The following is a 16653-nucleotide window of genomic DNA, read 5'->3' as shown; positions in this document are numbered from 1 at the left end:
TACCGGCACAGTAATACAAATCGTTGCAGAATTTGTCATCAGCAGCCTGCTCCAGCGATTAGTCTGGAAAGGAGGAGGAGGAGGAGGAGGAGGAGGAGGAGGAGGAGGAGGAGGAGGAGGAGGAGGAGGAGGAGGAGGAGGAGGAGGAGGAGGAGGAGGAGGAGGAGGAGGAGGAGGAGGAGGAGGAGGAGGAGGAGGAGGAGGAGGAGGAGGAGGAGGAGGAGGAGGAGGAGGAGGAGGAGGAGGAGGAGGAGGAGGAGGAGGAGGAGGAGGAGGAGGAGGAGGAGGAGGAGGAGGAGGAGGAGGAGGAGGAGGAGGAGGAGGATCCATTATAGGGACATGGTTTGGGCTTGCTTCTAATGAACATAATCTTTGTGCAGTATTTCATCATTGTGGATCTAACTTAAGAGCAATTCAGTATTGTATTGTAGTTATTGTATTCTGCCAAGACTCACTGTTTTTCACAATGTATATTTTTTAGAAAGCCTTCTGACATATGATACATATAGACAACTGTCCTGTGCTGTCTCTTGGACACTTAACAGCCTCTGCGTGTTCTTTCAGTGAATGCTATGGTGTTTGGCATTATGTTACCATTGGAGAGGCTCCAAAATATTTTTGGAACAGCCAAATGTTTGAGCATGTTTGCTCAAATAATATTATACGTCTGACAATGTTCAGAGTATTTCATAATTCATGACCAAATAAATGGACTATTAAGGGTGAGGGGAAAATGGATTCTTCAATGCATTTTGATTCTAACTACGAGCAGCGTTTCGGTAAAAGTGGCTGAGCGTGAGCGACTGAATAGGGATAGACTGGCTCCCTCTGGCTTGAAAGATAGCATATGCAAGCATTTTGGCTTCTTTGAATTGGAAGGATGTGCACTCCTTCTCTGGCATTGAGAACCTGAGCTTCTGCGCTATGTTGCACACTTTGGAACTGAAATACAACATTCCATCTCTTATTTTACAAACACACTCTAAAGTCATGGAATCACTCAGGAAAGCTGGTAGGGTTGCAACCCAGCGCTTTATGACTTATTTATGGTTATGCCACATGTTCCAGAGAAAGCATTCTTTTTGTGTGAGAGCTGGTATAGAATTCTGCATTGTTTTTGCATAATAGCGGTTTTTGATTTTGGTATACAACAAAATGTTGTTTTTTGTGTGAGGGATTATATGCTCTTTGGCCATAACAGGAACATTTTGGTTGACGATAAGTCATTATTATTTATTGTGAATAAGTTATTTATTCGTGAATAAGAGCAGCTTTTTATGTCAAGTGATTCAGAACATGCTCAAGGATGCTGCTACAGGCACAATTTTAGTACTTTTCGTGTTCGTTCTCTTTGGAATGCTGGGAAATATTTTGGAAAATGTAACCTTCCAGTCGATCCATGCCTTCCATTTGTCACTAATATGGTATAAATATAAGACATTGGAAGTAAATTCATCTGTTTGATATTATAGATCATTACAAATGTGCTCTGTTTTAAAAGTAGCAGGTAGTCACAGTGAGAAGAAATACACCATGTATAGAAATAAGAAGTGTTGATGCATCAAGAGGAATCTATAATCATTTAATAAGCGCATCGTAGGATTAGAGGACGAGTGCCTGTGGTTTTTCTGTTCTCATAAAGGCTCATTCTTTTAAGTCTTCTAAATCAGTAAGGAGTTTTTGCCTAAATGAATTGAGTCTCTGCGTCTTTGCAGTTGCATTGTACCAGCCTAAAAAGACCCTTGTTGCATAGTTATTGGACAATCATGTATGTGTAAACCCAAGCACCTCATCCCTCCATTGTCTCTTTGAAAGTACCAACAATGTCCATTCCAGCTGATGTGCTTTGATTTCAAATTCTTCTCTAGCATGTGATTTCAAGTCATACGCCAGCATGAATAATGTGTATCTGGCTTATAAACTAAATTTGAATAGAGTCGTCATATACATCACAGGTCATATACATGAAATGTAACTTCTGCATTTAACCCATCCCCAGCTCATTGGGAGCAGTGGGCTGCTGAGAAGTGCCCGGGGAGCAGTTAGGGGTTCAGTGTCTTGCTCAGGGACACTTCGGCACAGGACTCGTAGCAGTCAAGGATTGCTGGATGACCCTCTCTACCCATTGAGCCATGGGTAGAGAGGGTGGTATCAGGTCATGTTTACTTTCTGGTGCAGTGCGTCAAGCAAAGACATTGTTACTTTACCGCCGTTCATTGTCGGTTTGGGTGCCATCTGACACTTCCTGCCCCTCGCAATGGCAGTAAATGCCAAGCAAAATCAAAGTAATATGAAGGACAAACATATTTCATTCCCCTGAACACCTATCATTAAATCTGCTGAAATCTCCTGGACGCAGGCTATTAATTACATGCTTGCAAGCAGAAAATTCCACTTAGCTCACACACACACAAACACTTTTGATGGCAAAAGCCCATTGTGGCACTAAGCCCTTGTGTTTTAGTGCATTTTCATGACAGGTTTTGCTCTGTGGACAGGATGTATCCATCTTCTAAAGTGTATTAAATGGAAATCATCAAGCATTTGTATAAAACGATCCACCAGATTAAGGGGATTTGGAGAAGTGATGCTTTTTATCCACCATGAGGTTATGGTGTTCTTCACTGTCACATTACGACCACACACACACGCACACACACACACACACACACACACACACACACACACACACACACACACACACACACACACACACACACACACTCTCTTGCAGTTTTTTAAATGTATTCAGCAGTGGTTGGCCGTCAGGGCCTAAACAGAATCACAAAGTTATAGCTATTTTATCATTTCATATTTTTTCTGAAATACACTATATACATGAATTATAATTTATAAAAATATTGTTCCCATTATCTTATTTCCTCATTGCACAGCTACTGTCTTCCTCAGCTGCTCTGCTTCCAGCGCAGCTTGTTTTAAGTAGAGCTTTTATCCAATCAGATGTCACCTCTGTGTCTCTAGGTAAGAACAGAGGCCCCAGGCCTGCAGACTCACAAGTGAATCCATGAGCAGTTTAAGTGAATGGGGACGATATTGTTGATTGTCATCATCTTCAACCAATCAGATCTTTAGTTTGACATGTTGGGCGTATTCTTTGACGTGTCAGAGCTGCTAGCTGGCCTACAAGTACGTCAGCATTAACACACAGCTCAGTTTCCAGGTGCAGCTCTGAAGCGTGTGCTGTGATTGGTCAGTGGGCGAGCACGTGACTATTGGAAAACGAAACCTAAGCAGAGGCTTAGTCGGAGTAGTACGAGTTCAAATTAAAAGATATGGAAGAAATGACATTTTTTTGCATTTTGCTTGGTGTACATTATTATTATTTTTTACCAAGCTTTGTTTTTTTTAAACTCAATGGCTGAATAAGGAGGAGAAACGGATTTGTGAGTTGGGATTTAACTGGGATGAAACTCTTTGTCAACAAAGAAAGGAGCATGGAGTTTGTCTTTACAGCATTTGGTAAGTCAACTGTGTTTGTTTTTTTACATCTAATATCTGAATGGCCCGTACCCTCGAGTGTGTAGCAGAATGCGTGTTGCTGCTGTTGTTTTCCCGTTAAGCTAGTTAGCGTAAGGCAAGGCAAGGCAAGTTTATTTGTATAGCACATTTCAACAACAAAGTAATTCAAAGTGCTTCACATAAAACCATTAAAAGCATCAAAACATAAGGCAAAAGAAAAGGAGATTTAAAAACAATTAAGAACATTCATTGCATTAAAACATAAAAAAAAATAAAAAACTGTAAGAAATAAAATACAGTAGTAAAATGCAGAAATGCATGAAATTGATTAATATATTAATTGAATGTGGTTCAATTAAAGGCAGCAGCAAACAGAAAAGTCTTCAATCTTGATTTAAATGAGCTGAGGGTCTCAGCAGACCTGCAGCTTTCTGGGACTTTGTTCCAGATATGTGGAGCAGAAAAACTGAACGCTGCTTCTCCATGTTTAGTTCTGACTCTGGGAACAGAAAGTAGACCGGTCCCAGACGACCTGAGGGGTCGGGATGGTTCATAAGGTAGCAGCAGATCAGAGATGTATTTTGGCCCTAAACCATTCAGTGCTTTTTAAACCAACAGCAGGATTTTAAAGTCAATTCTTTGTTGGACAGGAAGCCAGTGCAAATACATCAGAACTGGGGTGATGTGATCCACCCTCCTGGTCTTAGTGAGGACTCGAGCTGCAGCGTTTTGAATCAGCTGCAGCTTTCTCACGGACTTTTTACAGAGACCTGTAAACACACCGTTACAGTAGTCCAGTCTGCTGAAGATAAATGCGTGGACAAGTTTTTCCAAATCCTGTTGAGACATAAGTCCTCTCATCCTTGATATATTCTTCAGGTGTCTTGATATGGCTGTTCAGGTTGAGGTCTGAATCCATAACTACACCTAGATTTCTGGCTTGGTTTGTGGGTTTTGACATCAGTGATTGAAGCTGAGCGGTGATTTTCAATTGTTTGTCCTTGGTACCAAAAACAATTACTTCTGTTTTATCTTTGTTTAATTGAAGAAAATTCTGGCACATCCAGTTGTTGGTTTGTTCAATGCAGTTACCCAGCCCTTGTATGGGATTATAGTCCCCTGGTGACATAGTTATGTAGATTTGTGTGTCGTCTGCATAATTATGATAACACACTTTGTTGTTTTCCATAATCTGAGCTAGTGGAAGCATGTAGATGTTGAACAGAAGAGGCCCCAGTATTGAACCTTGGGGAACACCACATGTCATTTTAGTCAGCTCTGATGTGTAATCAGCTACAGACACAAAGTATTCTCGGTCCTTCAAGTAGGATTCAAACCAGTTAAGTGCTGTGCCAGAGTCCCACCCAGATGTTTAGTCTTTCTAGGAGTATGGCATGGTCGACCGTGTCGAATGCAGCACTGAGATCCAGTAACACTAAGACTGAACTTCTGCCATTGTCTATGTTTAAGTGGATGTCGTTGAAAACCTTAACAAGAGCCGTTTCAGTACTGTGGTGCTGTCGAAAGCCTGACTGGAAAACATCAAAGCAGTTATTTATGGCCAAGAAGTTGGTCAGCTGTTGGAAAACCGCTTTTTCAATTATTTTACTTAAAAATGGGAGGTTTGATATTGGCCTATAATTTTTCATCGTTGCAGAGTCTAAACTAGCCTTCTTTAGGAGTGGTTTAATAACTGCAGTTTTTAGGGCTTGTGGGAAGACACCTGAGAGAAGGGATGTGTTTACAATTTGTAAAAGATCAGTAGTCATGCAGTTTGAAATATTTTTGAAAAAGTGTGTTGGTAGAATATCCAAGCAGCAGGAGACTTGAGATGTTGTATAATGTCTTCTTGGCTTCTACGGTCAATTGAATGCGTAGCCTCCCAGAACACTTGCGGAGCTGTTTTTTGTTGTCGTTTTCTTTGTTCCGGTTCAGAGGTCACACAGACCGTCGTGTCCTACATGAACGCAGAAAACATTATATTTCCTACAATTTAAGCTTCTGCATTTTCCAAATGCACTCGTATTATTCAAACGTATTGTTCGGATTGTAAGCCTCGTACCGAACGGTTGAATACGTATATAGTTACAGCCCTAGAAACGAATAACAACCGTATAGCTGTGGCATCATCATGTGGTTATAAGGTGGTATTTCAGCTGCAGGACAGCAGTGAAGGCCCAGGTATAAAATGCATGGCCCGCCACTGGTATTCAGTATACCTTCAGTGGCTAGCCTAGCATCGAAGTGCTAGTTAACATTAATGGTATGCTATACTCAGCGTATGTTAACTCCACAGGTTTTTAATGTACGTCTCCTTCCAACCTCTGCGGGTAATGAGCATCACTGTTGTGCACAAGGCAATGACGTTTAACTCGGTCAAAATCCACACAACCAGCCTCTAAAAGAAGAAGGATCTGAAACCATTTCATGAGTGTATAGAGCAAAGCCGTATAGTCGAACCCTGGTTGAGTTGGGTGATGCGACTCTATGATTGGCCAGCCTGCGTCAGCGGGCCTGGACTTAGCAACGGGTGCATTGACACTTTTCACATGCTCTCACACCACACGTCCATTTCTCAGGCAGTAAACAACAAATGTATGACTGATAACGTTGCGTACGAAAAGAGGGCACTGATGACAGACGCAGCAAAGCGCAATGGCAGGAACAGTGTTGCTCCTTGATTCCACAGTCTTCTGTCTCCATTGCCAGGTGATCTCTAGGCTTCAGATATCTTCTTTTCTTTTGAACCTGTTTTTGCTGCTGAATCTGTTCAACATCCTGCATCTATCCTTCAAACACATGTTATCGACCTTTCTTTCTGCTTCTCTCGCTTTTTGTTTTCCCAACAATGTGATAATATTTTTTGTGGGAGTACAGTTAGTGACAGTGTGGGCTCCATGCTCGCTCTGACAGCTTGACGGAGTAAGAGAGGTAAACAGAAAGGTAAACAGAAAGAGTCAGTTGTGTGTCCCGCGGTCCCTTTTTGACAGTTGTTAGCCCTGTATGTAGAGCTGAGAATTATGTTCACAGCTCAAATTTACGTGCATATGCACCTGTGTCTAAGATAATCATACCAGAACAGAATACACAGTCACTAAGGATCTTTTTATCCTGGTCTGCAAAGTTGGTCTTCAATTTGTGGGCAGGAATATCATGCTCTCCGCTGAAATAACGTTTCTCATGAAATCGTTACCGGTCCCTTTTGTCATGCCCCTGTGTGGAAATGACTGTAATCTGGTCTTCCACTTCCCCTTTTTTATTGCACCACACACGCACACATTCATACACACTTGTTCAGTGCATAGGCAGCGCTTCGGGGCTCAGGCTTCACTCAAGAGCGTTTATTTTGACTTGCATGTCTGTTTAATGTCTGTCGAAAATGTGTTCTGCCTCGCCAGTTTTCCCCCTTCAAATAGGAAGTCAGATTGAACTCAGTAGGACTGGAAGCAGTGCATATAAACACACTCGACAAGCTGAATGATTAGTAATGACTTTTCAAACCTTTACCACAACCCCATTCCCTTTACCAGGCCACTGTGGCCAAAGCAATTCATATTTGATTTGACTAAACTTTCCTTTTACATTTAGCAAGGTGTGTGGCAGTACTAATGTCATTTTCTTCAGATGTTGTAGGGAAGATAAAGGAGCATTTGCTTGGTGAAGTAATACTGGTGGGTCTAAGCAGGGCCAATATTTTTCTAACGTCCCAGAGTAGAAATCAGTCTTAACTGGCCAAAAACCATCGGATGCATTTATGGTCCTACTGGTGCTGGAGTGAATGAGGAAATGACCCCCATCTCTGCCTATATTCAGGAGAGCTCCAGAGGTGACCTAACTGTTTGGAGCTGCCAGCAGATGGCCTTCAGGCAGAGAAGTTCGGTGGTTGGAGAGATACTTATCAATGGCATTGAGCTTATTATCGGAAGGCCCGTCACTTTGGTCCAGTGACTGTGGTGATCCTACGACCACCAGCAGGTCCACTTGTTTGCTTCAGAGTGAACTATCTCAGCAATTATTGCATGGATTGCCATGACATTTGTTACAGACATTTATGTCTCCCTCAAATTGTATTAACGAAGCGCCATCGTCTGATACAATTTTGATTCGTTCAAAACTTGGGTTCATGACCAAATACTCACGAAACCTTTTTTGATTGTCATTGTGAGCATGTTAGCATGGTGACACAGGGCCTACATACAGGCTCACAGAGCCGCTGGCATGGCTGGATACTTGCATTTGTCTTGTTTTGACTGATCTATTCATCATGCAAAAGAAAGAACATGCTCTCTCTGCAGAATACGAGCTACCTGCCACCTTCTACGACACAGGGAGAATATAGCTGTCCAAGAGTGATCATTTCAGTCTCTCACAGCCAACCATATCGCTCTTGCAAAACCCCAGATAATGCACAGATGTATTTTAGAGCCTGAAGTAAATGTCTAATGAGTGAATATCATTGTTTGTAATTGCTTATTTTGTATTGTGTGTAACCCTGATACAGTAGCTTAGTCACCTATATTATTTGACGATCTATGTACATAAAGTCTGCACATTTTTACCACTATCTAAGCTGCAACTGTCAGGAAAACTACAAAATGTCATCATAATTTCTGCTTTACGCGTGAGAGTGTAGTAAGACAGCGACATCAAAGTCACTCCAAAGTACCTCTGAAAGCCAGTGTAGGACGCCATCTCTACGGTAGGGCTGTTACAGTCCTATGTTAACGTTAAGCCCGGTTCAAAGCAGTGGTTCTGAGACGTTTGATGGATACGGGCCTTCATTCAACTTAGTTTTGACCTTTTTGCTACTCGTTCTCTGAGTCAGGACTCTGTGATGTGGCTGGAACGTGAGTTTTGAGAGCCAGAAGCCAAAGCACCTGATGAAATAATCATTAAGTAATTTGCATTGTAACACATAAATGTATCCTGGCTTGAAGTTGTCCTCTAGCCCGTATCCTTATGCACAAGCAGATAGAAAGCAAAGAAATTAGATTGCACATTTCCAGATACAGCTTTGAGATGTTAAAGCAGAAGAAGGGGCTCCTCCATGACCAGATGTTTCTTGTGTCAAGTGCTTCCACTTAACTCAGACAGAAAATTGGCACAAGGCAAAAACTGCTAAAATTGGATCTAATGCAAGCTTTGGTTTGGGTAATGAATATTAATATCCACTTCCCTGCTCACAAAAGAAGAAGGAATACGCTGAATGTATAGACTTTATTGCCTATACACCACTTTCCATGTGTCCAATGGAAGTCTTGTTATTGGTGTTGGTGGTTAGTTCCTACATTGAAGTTAAAGTTGGTATGCGTTTTACATTTTACAGTCAGACTTAACAGTTTTCTTTACTATTTTTCTCACTTATTCTAGAAGGTGATGCTTTAATACATAAGCAGTAAAACACACAGGTCACTGGTCATTATATTGTATGTGCAGTCTTAAACGGTGGAGGAAATGTATTTCTGGCAGCTCTGCAGACATGGACCGCTGGTTGAACTTTTTACCCTAATTACTTTCCTACTAATGCCTGCAGCTTGCCGGAATCACTGTGGCTCCCTTCAGGCCCCTATCCGGCTCTCATGTGGCCAGCGTTTGTTGTGTATGGGGGGGCTGGGTTTGAGCTGAGAGTGAGAGGAGGGGGGAGTAAAAAACTAAACAAATACAAAGAGGGAGTACGGAAAGAATGTTCCGATACAGCTTTTCTGTTCCAGTTGTCATGGAATTGTAGATGCAGATTTGATTTGAAGAGGTCCCTCAAGTACAAACGTGCAAATTGGAACATAATATATGATGCTATGACAACTGGGCAAACTCCATCTTCTGATGAAGTTAATGTGATATGATACAAAGCTCCAGAACAGCTACAAGAGAGTATGAGACTGACTATACGATGAGTTTCTCTTTCTATGGTCACAAATCGACTTTGAATGTAGTACCAATATTTGCATTGTCTCAACGCTTTCAGAGGCTCCTCTTCTCTGTGTAGTATACAATTATGATGAGTACTTGAATAAACTATTGGGTCTTGGTAAAGTAAATCACTTTCATCAGGTGAACCCCAGTGAAAATACAATCCTCCGAAGTGTTTTCAGTCTACAGGGTCCAGTTGGAGCACTACTGTTCTTTCAGCAGAGCCAGCCTCGACTTTCCAAACCAACATTGTATTTGTTTAGCATTTCCACAGCATGTAATTGTCGTTCGTATTTGGGGAGCTTGTAAAACATTGCACCAGTCGGAAATGTGATGACGTCCCTTACTTGTAAATGACTTTATTTGGCTGCTTTTTAATTCCTCCTGGGCTTCCATCTATGCTTTCCTCGGCCACATGAGACCGTGCGGTTTTGATCTGCTGGTTTAGTTCACGTTCATAAAAAGATGTGTGCGGATTCTCTCAGAGGGAAAGTACTCATGGAATAAGTGCAGCATTGATGTGTAAATTAAAATAACAGATGTCAACATGTTTCATATAGGAGGAAGTACACAGAATAGATTGATGATGATTGCACAATAATAAGACATGCGGCAACCATAATGGACCTTAATGACCGTTGTAAACAGCTGCATAACTAAAATTAAGACTTAGATATGGTTGTAAAAGTCACATTAAACATTGTTTTGTCAGGAAGTTGTCCAAATCTGGTACAGTGCACCACAGTGGCAGAGCAGTGTGACAGAAAAATGAGCCAAACAGCTAGGGATTACTGGAGGGCCAATCAAAAGAGAGAAGTCAGCAGGTAGGCCCACTGATGGCTTTACAGCATCGCAATGGCAAATTAGAAATGTCTCATTTTAAGGTTTCTAAGGTTGACATTTTTGGTTTGAAATCCCTCAACATCTTTTAGTGTTTTTTATGTTTCCTACAGGTATTCATGGTCACCAGTGGATGAATTTGAATGACTTTGTTGATCCCTTGAATTTTCACAAAGTGTTTTCTGATCTAGTAAAATCTAGAAAAGTCTAGCTATAATAATCCATAATAATGAGGATGGTGTTGGGGTCTGGCGCCACCTCCTGGCTGGCTGAGCTCCTCACATGTTTTCCTTCCTCACAAAAGCTGACCTGGGGTCAGATCCGTTTGTCCACTCAAGATGACCACACCTCCAGCCTTCGGACACAAGCTGAGGCTGACCCTTCATTGGCCAAGCAAGCGCCCCCCGCTGTTCGTGCCGACCCGTTTATAAGCGCTAACGCAGCGAAAATCGGTCTCTTCGCTCTGGACATCGTCCGGTCTCCAAGAAGATTTACGAGGACCGATCGGCCTCATCCACCCTCATCTCATTTTCACTACAACGCGACACCGCACACAGAAGCTTTGATTCCTCTCTGCCTCTTTTTATCTCTCTTGTTTTTCCGTAACTTGCATACACATAGACCTCCGGCTGATTGTGGGTGAACCTCTCGCCTATTGTCCCAACACACGTGCTGCGTCGACGCACGTGATTACACCCAGCTATCTGCCCCACCATTGTGTCTAGGTCACTCGACCCCGCCATCTTGGTTTGTAGTTCTTAGCTGTAGTTCTTAAGGCCCCTCCCTTTTCACACACGTGATCACACACAGGCACACACATACTTGCATACATACATCCTCACTTATTTTATTCATTTGTTAGATATTGGGCACATAAAATTGTATGATAGCGTTTGTTGGTTGTGATATTAATTGATCTGATCACTTATTATTTTGATTTAATAAACTGTTATATTTTAAAGAGCAGTCGTTTGTGATTACTTGTGCATATGCGTGTAATAAGATCTGGATGTAGTAGCCCGTGTACGAACTTAAACCTTCACTGTCACTTCGAATGTGTAGTCGCACCGACTATTGACATTACGAGTGGCCACTAATTATGAGACTTAGTTTATCGTTTGGTTATTAGTCCCTGTTCACAGGGTGGTGCCCCGTTGTTATTAATAATCATTAATAATTGTTACTTACATTGATAATTCTATTGATGTCAAGAATTCAGTTTCTTAAATGCTGATAACCCAAACACGCCCCTCTACGTTCCCAGCAATGGATTATTATAGCTAGACTTTTCATCTCGCGCCATCATCTGGTCAAAATTGCATCTGCATTTCCTAATTTGCAAATGTTAGCATGCTGAAACAGAAAGCTACGATACATGGGGAGCATTGCCTTCCAGCCATCTGCATGTTAACATTGTGATGATAGCGTGCTGATGTTCAGTTAGCTTAACGCTTCGCCTCACAGAGCCGTTAGTGTGACTTAGTCTGGTGGAAGAAAGAAGCCACACTTCTCAAATGAATTTACATGCACAAAGCAGCCATATAACACAAGCATACATACTGTGCCTTAGTGTTGTTCATTTTGATTTGAATTTTTCTAATTTATGACATTGCATTTTGCAACAACAGTTTAACCTAATGGAAGTCTCCTGTTTTTTCTCTCTCTGATCTATTATCATGTTGCATCTTGTGTATTGTGTATCTGGCAGGGCCACTCCATTTTCTGCTTAATTTCTGGAGTAGCTTCTTGTCCTATCAGAGGAAGTAAATGAGCCAAGCCTCCTTTCCTCCATCTCCCTCGTTTTGTATCCTTTCAGACCCAGGGGCCAGTTTGAGTAATAGTAATTGACACATTGATCTAATAGGGCCATCATAATAGGCCTGTTACTGAGCTGGGGAATGGTGCTCGGCGTCACCTTAACATGTGCAAGGACTGACATCCCGCCATGATCCATAATGATAATTGTGATTTAGCCTTGCTTTCAACCTACGCCCCAACGTCCCCGGCATCAGGAAATCTGATTACATCTGACCCCGCATTGCCTCCATTAGAACTGGGTCATTTGTTAAAATACTGCAAAAGCAAAACAATTGAACCCTGTGCCATTTTGATTCTATAATAGTGGGTTATCATGGTCCCTTTGAATCAATTCTAGAGGCCCATTTTTCGGGATAGAGCTTTGAATTAGATTGATCGGACTCTGATAATGCTGAAATCGATGATATAGCCGCCTAAAAGTAAATTATCGTCTGGTGAAATTTTTGTATTAATCTTAATGTCTGTGCTCTTGATCGGTAATGGTAGCCGTGCTCGCATCGCGAGGACCTTTGACATGTTGAAGGAGACGTTAACCATGAGGATGGAAAAATTAATCAGGGATTGTTTCTTTCTCTGGCACCTCTTCTGTCTTCTCAAGTACGTATTACTGGGACTGGAGCGAGGAACACACTTGTGTTAACATCCAAGCAGTGTGTGTCTCTCACACACACACACACACACACACACATTCTATGTGCACATGCTTCCAGGGGGCTTACCTCATGTACCAGCCATCAATATGGTTGTTGGATATTGTTGCAGCAGTTATTTCATCTCAGATCTGTGGGTGTGTGTCCTTGCCTTTGTTTGCGTTAAGAAAAAAATAGTTGTCCGTCAAAGATCGAGCCGGGTGATGGGAAGATGCTGCTGGTGGTGATGATTGTCTCAAGGGCCGCTGTTCTGTGGAGAGTGGGGTTCATGTTAATGTTTTTAGTCCTAAAATAATCCACATTTTGATCTTTTTTATTGGTATTTAATGCAAGATAATGACCATCTTCCTCCAGACACTGACGTCTTCTAATTGAATGTATTAGTGTAGCCACTAACTAATACTCAAACTATACTCCAATGCACTGAGCTGTGGGTCCAGGGCCTTGTCTTTATATCAAGTACAGACAGGGTCATCTCTACAGACGATACATGACGTTGCACTTGCTCGTTCACACAAAATATGTGGAGTGAAGAAAGACTAAAGAGAGCTTGAGAGACGTTTACATCAACATACTTTCTCACCTCAGCCATCTGACCAAACCTGCTTGTTGATCAGTTTGAAATAATATCATAAATTAACACTTTCACCAGATTTTGAGCTGGGAAAGGCGAAGGGTCTCTGCTATGCTCCTCTATATATATATATATATTCTAAAATTGAGTTTTCTCCACTGTTTGCCCTCGGCTCGTCACCCTGCGTGTGCATGTGTCAGAGTTTTAATGGGAGCAGCAGATCTCTTTCCACCATAAAGAAGAAAAGGAGCAACAGTGATGATTGGGAAGGCAGACCCTCCTCGTCACAGTGGAGTCTGTCAGTGGAACATGGTGTGCTGCAGGGATATTCAGCATGGCTGAATATCTGTGTTTCGCTGTCGTGGAAGAAAGTCTTCCCTTCTCGAGCTCGTCGTTTGAACAATGCCCAGATTTCCCGTGGTGTTTTGGCAACAGCTGTCAGCTGGTTAAACGTGTTATTTCCTAATGGTGTCTTGCGCTGTCTGGAGTGTGCAGGAAGGGGCTTTCCTCATTGATGAAGTAATCAAATCAGTCTAATCTCCCTTCCTAACCTTCACGATCTAAATATAATCAATGCTAGCATGCAGGTGTTTTTATTCTTTTACAATCTACATGGTCCTTTTCTCATTAATAACTCCACTTATAGTCATTCCACATTTACACAAATTTAGCAAACATTCAGTGTCCTTGAAACTTTAAGTTCCAGACAATTTCTCCTGATTGTTCAAAAAGCGTTCATGACTGATGAGGCATATATATAACCGCACTCAGCATGCACAGCAGACTAAGTACGCTGTTGAAAGCACAGGGGTTGCATGATTGAGATGTATGTCTATATTCTCCTTGAACAGCATGTTGGACAGGCTCCCTCACCTTCTGCTGTGTTGATAGAGAGGCTTCATGTACATGTGGTGCACTTCCACCATGTTGGCAATGACAACAGAGATTATCAAGGTGTTTAGCAAAGTGATTTTTCAAATGTTACACTAGTTTTGCACGGTCCTAAATGTAACCTGAACTATTCATTTTTATATATTATATTCTATTTTTAAAGGATTATATTCCCACTTTTAAAGGATCCCTTCACACAAATTGACTTTTTTGAGTTATTAATGTATATGTGCAGTCATGACTACACTATGAATTGAAAGGAGAAGTGGTTTTGTGTCAGAATATATTTGTTTAAATCAGTAGCTCTCATTGATCACACGTGTCTGTATTCTGCTCTGAAGTTGTGTCATTAGTTACTTGATGTCTGCATGAATTCTTCAGACTGACTAAATGCATTTGTTTCTCTGTTCTCAGGACGAGCCCTCCCTACTGCTGCGTTGACCTGTATTCTCTACGGACAGGGGAAATGGTCAAATCAATTCAGTTCAAGACGCCCATCTATGATCTCCACTGCAACAAGCAGTATGTCTGATCTAGAAACAACTCATATTTTATGATTCATTTGCAACATGTTTATTTTCATTCTACTAATGGACTCTTTTCTCCCTCTTCAAGTATTCTCGTTGTGAGCCTCCAAGAGAAGATTGCTGCATTTGACAGCTGCACCTTCACCAAGAAGTTCTTTGTCACAAGTAAGACACTGTTTTAACACTTAGAGAGTTGTTTTTCTATCGTACTTCATATGCACAGTTCAGCAGCACCCTGGTTAAAAAGTAAGAACATCATTGATGTACCAGTGTGACACCTTTCTTTTCGGAGCTTCCTTTTTAGGGCCCGAGCACCGACGTAGTCGGAGCGGAGGACCTATTGTATTTCTAATGTTTATTATTCTTCTTCTTATTATTCTTAGTGTTTCATGGCAAAAAGGAGGTGCTTGGGATATTGGGAATTTTGTGAAATTTGGCACGAAAGCCAGAATTTGCGAAAATTGCAGTCTGATTGGGGTGTCCAGCTGCGGTATGAAATATTGGCTCGCTAACATCAGGTTTCACCCAGCTGTATGAAATTTGGTAGGTATGTGGAACGTGATGAGACGCACAAAAAATCCTCTTGGAAGTTTTCTCTAAACCAAACAGGAAGTCGGCCATTTTTGCTTTTATGACGTTTTTTGACCGTTTCAAGGCGTCATACTTTAACGAACTCCTCCCAGAGATTTGACCCGATTGACATCAGATTCGGCTAGTCTGCTCTTGAGACCTTGGCAGTGAAAAGTTACTCAAAGATCAAAACGTTATCGAACTATGTGGCCGTGGCGTGGCGTCAAAGAAACACCATTCGCCACGAAACAGGAAGTTGTTGTAACTCGGCCGTACATTGTCGAATCTGCTCCAAATCTCTCATATGTCATAACATCCTGACCCGGAACACATCTATATGATAATTTAGAATCATAGTCATAGCGCCACCTAGTGGCAACCGGAAGTTGTACGCTGTGTACTTTGACATCCTGCTCCTCACAGATTAATCAGATCCCTCTCAAATGTTGTCATACAAGCCTTAAGACCTTGATAATGCTTCATTGTGAAGATTGTAAGAAGTTACTGAAGGGCGGCGACGTGGCGGCTCGGCGAATTTCGATCCTTCGCCATGAACGAATAAACTGATGTATCTCGACTCCACATCATCAGATCTTTACCAGATTTCACGTGCTTGATTAGACTCCAGACCTGAAGACATCTGCAGGCCAATTTTGAATCATAGTCATAGCGCCACCTACTGGTAACAGGAAGTTAGTCTTTATACTTTGGCTTGTTTCTCTTAGTAGGTAAATCAAATCAATATCAAATTTGTGCCACACAAATACAAGAAGTTCATAATGCTAGATCATGAAGCTTTTGCTGTTTCGTCGAATGCCGTTGCCGTGGCGATGCAGTCTTCGCCGTTAACAACGAAGGTCATTTTGAGAGGCTAAAAATGCTCGAAACATAAGCAAACTTGGCAAGCAGATTACAAGGCGAAATGTAGTTATAGAATATGATTTTATTGGTTCAGAGTGGCAAATCGGCTCAATAGCGCCCCCTACAACATTTCGACGAAGCAGCCCTCGCAGTATGTTTGACCTAGATGTATGGCATTTGGTAGGAACATGTATCACATATGGACTTCAATAAAAGTCTCTTGGGGCCATGCTCTAAACCCTACCGGAAGTCAGCCATTTTGCATTTTTTATGAATTTCTAGTGTCGTTTTTGTCATTTCCAGGCGCTGCACTTTAACGAACTCCTCCTAGGGAATTAATCAGATCAACTTCAAATTTGGTCGGTACAGTCTAAAGACCTTTGTGATGAAAAATTACTCAAAGCTTGTTGTTTCGTGAAAAGCTGTTGCCGTGGCGACGCATTCTTCACCGTGAAATATTAAGGTGTTTTGAGGGGCTAAACATGCTCAAAACATAAGCAAACTTGGCATACACATTTAAAGCCCAAAATGT

At 41.7% G+C, this 16653-nt stretch overlaps 1 protein-coding gene across 1 annotated transcript in view; it reads left to right on the top strand.

Annotated features, from left to right (window-relative positions):
* bcas3 (BCAS3 microtubule associated cell migration factor) overlaps positions 1 to 16653 on the top strand; it is a 374328-nt gene that overhangs the window by 26088 nt on the left and 331587 nt on the right. The window contains exons 8-9 of the mRNA XM_079271901.1: positions 14578 to 14685; positions 14779 to 14855. Coding sequence (XP_079128027.1) covers positions 14578 to 14685; positions 14779 to 14855 — 185 coding nt within the window. The remainder of the gene's footprint in view (positions 1 to 14577; positions 14686 to 14778; positions 14856 to 16653) is intronic.

Source organism: Melanostigma gelatinosum (genome assembly GCF_949748355.1).
Source record: "Melanostigma gelatinosum genome assembly, chromosome: 7".
NCBI lineage: Eukaryota > Metazoa > Chordata > Actinopteri > Perciformes > Zoarcidae > Melanostigma > Melanostigma gelatinosum.
The sequence above is the reverse complement of the archived record's forward strand: the minus strand, read 5'-3'. Positions and strand labels throughout refer to the sequence as shown.